At 42.6% G+C, this 11216-nt stretch overlaps 1 protein-coding gene across 2 annotated transcripts in view; it reads right to left on the bottom strand.

The window, feature by feature from the left end:
- The window catches only part of WIPF1 (WAS/WASL interacting protein family, member 1), a 73690-nt gene that overhangs the window by 4424 nt on the left and 58050 nt on the right, over window positions 1–11216 (bottom strand). For both annotated transcript variants that reach the window (XM_011991882.1, XM_011991881.1), the window contains 3 exons: window positions 8109–8879; window positions 4289–4501; window positions 3503–3616 (listed from right to left, as the gene is read on the bottom strand). In XM_011991882.1, coding sequence (XP_011847272.1) covers window positions 3503–3616; window positions 4289–4501; window positions 8109–8879 — 1098 coding nt within the window. The remainder of the gene's footprint in view (window positions 1–3502; window positions 3617–4288; window positions 4502–8108; window positions 8880–11216) is intronic.

The following is an 11216-nucleotide window of genomic DNA, read 5'->3' as shown; positions in this document are numbered from 1 at the left end:
GTGTTAGCCAGGATGGTCTCGATCTCCTGACCTCGTGATCCACCCGTCTCGGCCTCCCAAAGTGCTGGGATTACAGGCTTGAGCCACCGCACCCAGCCTTGTTGAGAATTTAACAGGTGTTCGGCATGAGGTCAGGTGCTCAGATGCTGTGAACAGGTCTACCCGGTGCACGTGTCAATCAGGTAGGTCTGCTCTAACCACTACTCTTGAGACTCAGTGGGCTGGAACTGGCAGATTCCTCAGTAGGGATCTTGATAGGGACCCTACTAGTCCACTTAGGGATTTCTGAGAAAGAACCAAATTTCTGAGCAAGGAAAGGAGTTAGGAGAAAACACTGAAAGAGGCGCCTCTTCCTCTCACCATGCCAACCAAATATTTTCTTGGGCAGGCATCTGAGAAAAGACTCATCTGGATGTAAACCAGACACCTATCATGGAGCCCTGACCATCAACTGACCCGCCACAAGTGGTTAGTAAAATGAGGGCTGGCCTAGTCCAAAGCTGTAATTAGAGTACACTCCAAGTGCATTCAGTACTTGCTCAGGGCTGTCTGGGTGTGCTCTCAGGCTGTGGGCTGGGAGGCTGAGGTCGCTGCAAAGCAGAGGAAAACTTGGTACTCGACAGTGCCTTATTTATTTTTGTTAGATGATACATTATCATTATAAAATATTAAACATGCCTAATGCTGGAAATATTTAAGGCAAATGTACAAAAAAATTTTGGTAGACAGCGGAAATTAATTCACCAATTTAAAAACTACTTTTAGGCTAGGTGTGGTAGCTCATGCCTATAATCCAGTGCTTTGGGAGGTTAAGGCAGGGGACTACTTGAGGCCAGAAGCTCAAGACCAGCCTGGGCGACACAGAGATATCCTGTCTCTATAAGAACATTTTTAAAAAGAAATACTTGAAAATGCCCTTTATGTTTCAGGCTCTGTGCCCCTCAAGGAAGATGCAACAGTGAGCAGGACACAGTTCTAGTCCTTACATTGCCTACTTGAGTCTTAAAGGAGGATGGGAGAAGAAATATGCTTAGCTATTACATTAAAAATCTAGAGGGTACAGGGAAGATGGTCTGTTACCAATTTAAAAACACAAATAATATTTAGAATAAGAGGAAAATAGTAAGTCAGAAAAAATATTTAGAGTCTATATGAACAACTCCTTAAAGTCAATTCGTTTATTGGTGCCCAAGAAGGAAGAAGGGTTGTACTCTTATCAAACAGAAGCCCTTCTTCTGGTGAACACGTACACACACACACACACACACACACAGAGCATTCAAAGATACCTGTCCCATGTGAAAACTTACTTTCCACTAAAAATTTTTCTTTTCTTTTCTTTTTTTTTTTTGAGATGGAGTTTTGCTCTTCTTGCCCAGGCTGGAGTGCAATGGTGTGAATTCTGCTCACTGCAACCTCCGCCTCCTGGGTTCAAGGAATTCTCCTGCCTCAGCCTCCTGAGTAGCTAGGATTACAGGCATGTGCCGCTATGCCCAGGTAATTTTGTATTTTTAGTAGATACAGGTTTTCTCCATGTTGGTCAGGCTGGTCTCGAACTCCGGACCTCAAGTGATCCACCCACCTTGGCCTCCCAAAGTGCTGGGATTACAGGCGTGAGCCACTGTGCCTGGTCTTCACTAAAAATTTCAATCATCAACTCTTGTATAATGATTTTATTACAGCTATACCTCTTCATTAGGTATTGTCTATGAATGCAGTCTTCCACATAAACAAATTTTTCCAGGAATTAAAGTTTTCCTTTTAAGCAGTAGTATTCTGTTTTCTTCTAGCATTTGTCCATGGAAAATTTCCTATATTTTCTAACTCTTTACATTTTTCTACAGAGGCACAAAGCACAGGTTAACTCAATTAATTTAATCCCATTTAACCCAATAGAAATTTAACCCAACAGAAACATCTGGTGTTGTCCTGCGCTGTAACACACAGCACAGCCATGTTCCTGTCTCCTCCTCTGACCTGGGACTGCCATCTGTCACTTCTCTCCCATGTCAGTGATTTTGCTTCTCACTAGTCTTAACTTTAGCTGTTACTAATCTCCTATAAGGTTTGGAACCAACCAACCAAAAATTACTTTAAACTGTGTTAGAAAACAATCAGTAGGCTCTGAGTAGGCATAAGAAGCTCTGCTAGGGAGTGAGGCCATGGCTAGGGGTGTTGTGACGTATTTGACTTATTAGGTTATATTTTCTCTATTTCTGGTTTGAGAATTTGGCTCTGAGGCTAAGGCTGCCACGAACCTCAGCCTCATGGGTGACATACGCATATCTCATGCTAATTCTTTCTTCATTGTATATATTTATTGTTGCTGCTGTTGTTTTTTTTTTGAGACGAAGTCTTGCTCTGTTGCCCAGGCTGGAGTGCAATGGTGCGATCTCGGCTCACTGCAACCTCTACCTCCCGGGTTCAAGCGATTCTCCTGCCTCAGCAACTGAGTAGCTGGGATTACAGGCGCACGCCACCATGCCCGGCTAATTTTTGTATTTTTAGTAGAGATGGGGTTTCGCCATGTTGGTCAGGCTGGTCTCGAACTCCTGACCTCATGATCTGCCTGCCTCAGCCTCCCAAAGTGCTGGTATTACAAGCGTGAGCCACCGTGCCTGGCTATTGTGTTTTTTAAAAGTAAATTTAAGAGGCTTTCCAGCAAAACCCTGGAAAGCCTGCTAGACAAATTCTGAAAGAGCTGTAATACTTCTATACATTTAATGTTATAAAATTCCAGTTTGTCTATTTTCCCTTCTTGTTGACGCCCTTTTTCAATGGAGGAAAAGCAATTTACTTCCTTATGGTAGCATGACCTACATTACCAGAACAACAGAAATAATTTAAATGTCCATGGTAATGGTAAATTACTATATGCTGAAATAAAAACCATGTGATAATATGGGCACTATTTACTAAGCAATGTTATGTAAACCCCGCCACAAAACTATACACTGTCATTATAACTACATAAAAAATCAGAATTATATGGATAAAAAAATTGGATAAGAATCTGGTAAAATGAAAATATCTATTATGTAGAGAGATTTTGGATATATTTACATTTTCATGTAATGCTCTGTAAAGCTATGATTATCATATGTTTGAAAGATCAAGGCAGTTACAGGGAGTTTTTATTATAATTAATCAGACATTATGCCAATTTCAAACTAGAAGGAACAGAAGATGGCTCTACTTGTACTGTCTCAGGAAGATGAAAACGGAGGACGATCATCCAAAGAAGCAAAATAATAAAATTTAATACTAGCAAACCACGGTATTTTGAGTTTGTAATGACACATTAAAATAACTGTTTCTCATATGCATTCTGGGCATCTGCAATTTCCTCACTGCCTGTGGAAGGGGAATTTACTAGAATGTAGATGGCTCCAAAAGGTTCTCTACCCCACTCCAGGCAAGAGGCCTGGACTTTCTATACAGCCCGAGTGTCACTCAGGCTATTCAAGCATGAATCTTCAAAAACCTTGGCAGAAATACTCACTCCGGCTTTCGTTTCTTGCCAATTTGCTGGGATAACTTTTGGTCGTTTGTACATATGGCTCTGGAGGTGGCAAATCGGAAATTGGATGGAAGTAGAATCTGCTTTCCCACTCATCTGGGAAGAGAAACAAGCAGTATCTTCAGTGACAGACAATCTGCTATGAAGACTTACGTAACGAAAGGCACAGAATGAAACAGAGAGAGAACCACAGACATCAGTGCTAGTTTTTATGCCTAGAAGTTTACAGAAAAGCTGGAAGTGCTGCAAAGGTCACGAATTAGTACACTGACATATATACAGACCTGCAAATCAAAGCAAAGTGGTTTTAATGAGAGTGATTAGGATCCAGCCAGTCCCTCTTAGGAGCTGGGGGCTAAGGTATAGGACACCTTTTTCCCCATTGATAACAATGGCAGAGATAGGCAGTTCAACATGTGCAGGCCATCGGGCCTCTTACCTACAGTGAACTGTTTAGAAACGTACATAAGAAGAAGCTATTAAAAGATTCTTTTCAGAATCCTGGAATCTCTGGAAAGTTAACTAAAATGAGACCCAAACAAAGAACAGATCAGGGAAAAATGATCTGCCTTTTTGGGAAGTGGGGAAGGGGGATTACTGATTTTAATTTGAAATCACTGTGGGCCTTAGAATGGTTATTTAGATCAGTGCAATGGAGTGTGATAATGATGGAACAAGAAATTAAACGCAAACAAACAAACCACATATACAAACAGATTTACCATTTAGTTGCTGCCCTACAGCCCAGGGAGTCGGACCATACCTCACCTTCACATGGAGAGTCTTGGAAGCCATTTCTAATAGATGTTGATGGTGGAGGTGGGGGAGGTGCCCCAGCACTGGGCCTGTCAGGAGGAAGGGGAGGCCTGGGTCCACTCCTTGGACTGTCTACTCCACTCCTGGACGGCAACTGAGGGGTGGCAGGCAGGGCCCGAGACGTGCTGCCGTTTCTGCTTATTGGAGGAGGTGGTGGGAGGGGGCCTGGAGCAAAAAAAGACACGTAGTGCAGAACCTTATATCCATATTCCATCACCGTAGTCACCATTAGTGTACAGCTGATGGGGACCTGCTGGACACATGCCCTTTAATTAGGGTGGAGATTTTCTAGGGTATTTGGCTGAGAAATGAGTAAACACACAGAAACACAAAAAATGCATGTGTACACATGTATATGCAAAACAAGTGCATACTGATAGCTAAATGGGTGTTTTGGCTTTGAATTAGCACTGAGATTGGAGATGGCACAGTGAAACTGAAAACAGGTGAAAATCTGTTTATACTGACAACCATATAATTTAAAAAAATTTTACAATCCTTTAAAGAGCTATTGAACTAATTACTGTGACATGATGAAATAATTTTTTAAAAAAGAATAAGATAGTTATGAAATTATTTTAGGTCTTGAGAAGAATGAGGTTCTTTAAATGCAGTTTTGTTGTTAATTACAGAAGCACGTTTCTGTGATGCATATGATCTGTTTCCAGGCAGAAGTGGCATCAGGAAACCAAATACCAGTCATCTTGAGAGCAGTAGGAGTTTCTTCTTGGTTCTTCCTCTTTGGGGAGGCAGATGAACACAGGGAGTGACAAACAGCTAATCAACATCCATGGCTATAAATGCTAATGTGAATCTTGACCTTGAGCAAGCTGGTACCCTATGGAACTTGGTTTCCTAGTTGTAAAAGAGTGCCACATGGTCACCTGTCTCACAGCACTGCTGCCAGGAAAAACTAGTGAAAATGCAAATAAAAAATACTATGTAAGTACTTGAAACCATTTTTAAAAAATGTAGCAGTATGGTATAACCATAAGTTTTTAAGTTTCTAAAGAAAAATTCAAAGTAAATTATTTTTGATAATACAAAAGAAAACCTTGCTTTTCCTATCCTCCAAATGCAGGGGCTATTTGAGTAGTAAGTAAACTAAAAAAACAAAACTAAAAACTTGAGCATTTTCCAATGTAAATCAAAATGGCCTTAGTAATTATTCCTGATCTTCAGTAGTGGGTTCCACTTGTAAGATGCTGACATTGTATGTGAATACAATATCTGACGGTGCTATAAATAAATATCTTATTAGCTATAGATTCAGAATCCAATTAGGAACCGTAACCCGAACAACCTGCTCACTGCAGATATCCCTGACAGAAAGTCTTGGCTCCAACATTTTATGGCGGTGGGAGGCACTGTCCAGCCCTGATTGGTCTCTCAAGGAGTCTTCAGTGCCTCACCTAGGAGTGGTTATTTATTACCCTATCTGCTTGTCATTGCTGGAGTCTCAGGCAGCAAGAGTTGATTTATTGAGGAAAAGTGTCTCATTTGCTGTGGGTTTGACTTCATTGGTGATACCACCACACAACTGTCACTACATGCAAACTCGACTTTCAATATTATGGGGCCCTGTACTATATAACTTCATCTCTTTTTCTTTTTAAAGTAAATGGTCCTGTTCATGTTCCTAACTCTCCAACCTCATGGCTCCCTGCTCCAAATCCTGACAGGCACAATAGAAAAGAAAACAGATTTCTATTTCCCACTGGCGGAATAACAGAAATGATCATTTATTGAATATAACTACATGCCAGGAAATAAGATAACCACTATCCATGCTTGTCTCGTTTAATTCTTACAACTCTGAGAGGTACAGGGACAGGAGACAAGGCCTCAGAGGTTTTGGAAGCTTAAAAAGCTCATCAGAAGACTGAGTGCAGGAGCCAGGATCTGACTCCAAATCTGTCAGATTCCAAGGCCCACTCCCGTAACACTGAAGCCAAATGACTCAGAATACACAGGGCCTTTGATGAACTCTCATATGCTCCTTGTGGGAATGTAAATTGGTAGGAGATTTCTGGAAGGCAATTTGCCAGTACCGATGAAATCCATAGTTTACTATGCACACTCACTGACCTAGATATTCCACTTACAGGAATTCATCCAAAGGAAATACAGAGATGTGTACACATATTTTGCTACAAAAATGTATCACTGCATTATCTGCACCAGGAAAAATCTAGAGATGGCCCATATGATCAGGGGAGGGGTTGGTTAAATAAATCAAGGTACATCTGTAGGATTTAATATTAGGTAGCTGTTAAAAGTCAGGCTGTAGAAGAATAATCGTATCACTAAACATTAATGAGATACTAGTAAATAAAAAGCAAATTAGCAAACAATATATGTAGTGTGATACCAAGTTTGTAAAAACATATATGCATTTTAAAAAGACTGAAAGGACACAATAAAAAAATGTTATCAATGATTATTTCTGGATGGTGGTGGTAGAAGGATTACAGATAATTTTAATTTTCTTTATATTTTTCAGTATTTCGATAATAAACAAGTATGACTTACGTAATCAAAAGAAACAATAAATGTTGTATGTCAATGCTTGTCATATTTTGGGGAAGATTTAATCTGCTGACTCATCCATTTGGTAGGGCCACGGCACAATGGTTTCAAGGTGTGGTTCTCACATTCTGCTGCACACTATAATCACCAGGGAGCTTTTAAATATCCCGATTCCCAGTCTGCACCCCAGACCAATTATACCAGAGACTCTGGGAAGGGACCCAGGCATTCGTGGTTTTTAAAACTCCGTAGATGATTCCAGTATGTGAGCAAGTTTAAAGAATGGTGATTATGAGGTTCCTGAGGTCACAGGGTCAAAGGTCTCTTATCTCTGCGTAAAGGAAAAAAATGCCCCATTTCCAGACATAAGGTCTGTACGATGAGATTAAATTTGAAAAGTGGGTGGTTCTACCGAGTTCATCCATAACCACTGTAAAACGCATCAAGTGAGTGTACTCTACTAAAAATGCCTATTATAATTCGGAGAGGGCAAACTCTAGGCAATCCTTGCGTTTTCTTTCGTACTCTGAAAGTTTGTCCCTCAGATCAAGGTTTCTCAACCTTTCCAACCGCATTGGAAAGGTCTCAGATGGGCTTCAGCAGGCTCTTCAAGCCATGTGACAGCATGCAGATTTTGAGTTTATGCCTGAGTATTTTTGTAAAGATAGTCTATACCTTTATTTGATTCTCCAAGGGATTTATGTACCAGAGATGTTAACAAAGAGCAAAATGGACTTTTTAAACATTTGTCTTTAATGAATAGGGAAATGGCCTCAAAGCCTGGCTAATGAAGAGAGAAGTACAGGAGAAGTTCATTAGCTCTTGAAAATCTTCCCCTCTTGTTTGGAATAATGGAGCCCTCCTGCAGGAGGTGGGGACTTATTTTCCCAAGTAAGACCACTGAAATTCTCTCTAGGGAGGCAGGGTAGTGGGCTGGCAAGTACACTTTAGAGATGGAAGACGAAAGTTCTTGCCTCTTCTTTATTAACTAGCTCGTGACCATTTAACTTTATTGGCTACTCAGTGTCCTCATCGCTAAAACACCAACAGAAATACTGGTCCCACTTTCCTCAGGGATTTACACGAGGTCACGATCACATGTGTCGCGTGCCACTTAAAAGCACAAAGCAGTCTGAGAGCTTACTTATGCCTGTTCTTGTTAAGACTATCTTGACTGACAGCATTATTGGTACATTTGGGCAGGCTGGGTTTTGGAAGCGACTCACCCCACGTCTTGTCATACCTGATCGGCCTGGCGGGTCCCTCACTGGAGGTGGAGGTCTCTCGCTGGGCGGGGGAGGAAGAGGACCTGAACGTCCTGGCGAAGGTAAGGGGGGCGTGGACGAAGTGAGGGACAGATTCCGCTGTGGGAGTCTTGGGGTTTCGTCATTGCCGCTGGAACTTGGAGGCAGGGGAGGCGGCCCGGGCCTGCTGGGAGGTGGCGGCGGAGGTGGGGCCTGTGAGGAGGAGGAAGGCCGCGGAGTGGAAGGCACTGGAGGCTTGTTGTTCTGAGGAGGAGGAGGGGGAACCGCTTCCCTGTGGATGGAGGGCCTGTTGCCTACTGGAGGAGGTGGCGGAGGGGGTTTGTCATCCAAGGCCCTGCTGGGCGTAGGCGGCAGGGGAGGCCGGTTGGAGAAGGGCGAGGAGGAGCTCAAGGGAGACTGACGTATTGAGCCTCCTCCCAAAGCAGCGCCGCGGTTTCCAGGGAAAGGGGGAGGAGTGGGCCCGGGGCCGGGCTGCCTCGGGCCTCCGGGCACTGGTGGGGACCCCCGGTTGTGCAGACTTGATTGAATGGGTCTTGGAGTACTAGGTACTGGAGGGGGGATGCTATCAGGCTTTGAGCCCAGGTCGGGCCTTGGGGGCGGCATTCGGTTCCTCTGAGGCTCTGGGGGACCACTTCTGTGGCCTGGAGAAGGCACAGGAAACCTCCCTGGGCCACTTGGGGGTGAAAAGGGTTTGGCAGATGTGGATCTTCCTCCCGGTGGCAACATGGGTGGTCGGCTTCCTCCAGAATCTGAAAAACAGGAAAACAAACATCCAGTTAGGAAATCAGGAACCCTAAAGAAATCAGAGCGCTACAGTCTGTTCCCCGTGACTGGAAGTCCCTTCCTCAGAGGGCTATAAAATAGAGGAAACTATTTATATAAATTGGGTTTTGTGTGTGTGGCCCTTCCTGGGAGCAGAAAATCGACCGTAGCTCTATTTACTTGCGAGTCCCAAGTTCTACAGCCCATCAGCTTTCAAAAGGAGTCTGGAAAGATCTATGTAAAGTATTATGTATAGATAAGAGCCAGGATGAAGCGGGGGAGAGTTCTGGTGAGATGCCTATTCATTATGAGAGGACAAGAACAAGATGGCATTGGTAGAATCATGATTTTCATTTTTCCCCATCACCATCTCTGTCCCCCAGCCCTTGTACCTCTCAGTTTTGAAAATAAGTCAGCTGTTTTAGGTGAAAAAATTAATTATCCCAATGTAAATCTCCATATGTGAGGACTTATCTAGTACCTTTGAAGAGAAATGCCCAAGAAAACGTGGAAAAATATAAGGGGAAAAATATAAGGAAAGAGTTATGACTGCAATAAGAAAAAACTAAGAAAGGAAAAAGAAACCATCATATAGAGTTTAACTGGAAGAGTTGACACCAGTGGATGGAATTCATCTACAAAGAAGCAGGCAACTACACAACTTTTTTTTTTCTTACCACGTCAACCTCTGCTTCAATATTGGCAGGACAGAACAATCCTGTAACTGCTCTGGTTCAACAAGAGAGAAACTAAAGGGGAACCAAAGAGATGGAAAATTTCAAACCACCATCCCAGAATCTCTTGGAAATCAAGGTAATTCTGGGAAAAAAAAAAATCTACCCTTCAATTATGAGTTCATAAACATACCAAATAATTTTGAGCTCTTGCTATACACCTGCCATTAATCTAGAGACCAGAGACAGAGGAGTAAACAGAATAGACAAGATTCTGCATTCCTGTAGTTTACATTCTTGTGGGGGGGAGATAAACAATAAACCAGGAAATAAATACTTTCAGATAATTATATGTACTAAAAAGACACTAAAATAGGCTGATGAGATCAAGAGTGCTTGGAGAGGCCAGGGTACATGGAGTGGCTGGGGACAGCTCTTCTGAGAATATGACATGTGAGCTGAGGCCTGACAAGAAGGAGTCGGCCATGGAAAGATGAGGAAGACCAGCACTTCAGGCAGGGGGCCAGCAGGTGCAGAGGCCCTGAGGTGGGAAAGAGCTTTAAGTTCAAAAACGGGCCTGTGTGCCCCAGGCAGAGTGAGAATGGGAGAGATCCATGGGAAGCGGAGCCTGAATGGCCAACAGGGGTGAGTCACAAGGAGCCCTGCAGGACAGAAGGGGTTCCGATTTTGTCTAAGGCATAGGAAAAAAGCATTTGGACAGATGTATACAGTGGAGTATCATGAACTTAAGAGAGAACTTTTTCTTTCTTTCTTTTTTTTTTTTTTTTTTAAGACAGGGTCTCCTCTGTTGCCCAGGCTGGAGTGCAGTGGTGCGATCATGGCTCACTGCAGCTTCAACTTCCCGGGTTCAGGCAATCCTCCCACCTCAGCCTCCTGGGTAGCTGGGGCTACAGGCAAGAGCCCCCACGCCCACTAATTTTTTGTGTTTTTTAGTAGAGACAGGATTTTGCCACGTTCCCCAGGCTGTTCTTGAATTTTTGGGCTTCAGTCATCTGCCCGCCTCAACCTCCCAAAGTGCTGGGATTATAGGTGCGAGCCACCATGCCTGGCCCATTTTATTATTTTATTTTTCTTAGTCTTTTGCCTTAATTTCTTCACCTGTTGTTAAAGTACTAAACGTATACATTTATCAGCTGCCTTAAACCCTTTTGGTGAGTTTTAAATAAATTTAAATTCAAATTTAAATGGTGGTCTGGCAAGATAGAACCTCTCATGTAATTGAGTTTCTCTCTAGATTTGGACCATTCAGTGATAAAATAGTAGGCTAACCCTGAGGATTCAGTGATTCCATATTCATGTAAATGTGAGAATTTCATTCCTTCCCAGATGACATCTTATAAAAGGTCTTAAAAAGAAAATTATTGTAACATGATCAACATTACAAAAGCAGTTTTATGGTAAAATTTCTTGAGTTTCTGTAGTAGTCGGGAGAGAGCCTCATGCCTCTGTGAAGTTTTTTATTTAGGCATTCATGAGCAAGTTCAGCTTTTCTCTACCATCAGGTTCATAGACAATCATGAAGGACTCATGTCCATGGCTTCCTGCAGAGACTCCTGAGAACCACTGGCACTGAAATACCAAATGTCTGTCATGCAAAACACTTTTTCAGATTTAGTGAGATTTGTAATC

The sequence above is a fragment of the Mandrillus leucophaeus genome, unplaced genomic scaffold (assembly GCF_000951045.1).
Source record: "Mandrillus leucophaeus isolate KB7577 unplaced genomic scaffold, Mleu.le_1.0 Scaffold40, whole genome shotgun sequence".
NCBI classification, from domain to species: Eukaryota; Metazoa; Chordata; class Mammalia; order Primates; family Cercopithecidae; genus Mandrillus; species Mandrillus leucophaeus.
This window is presented reverse-complemented; position numbering and strand designations above follow the sequence as displayed.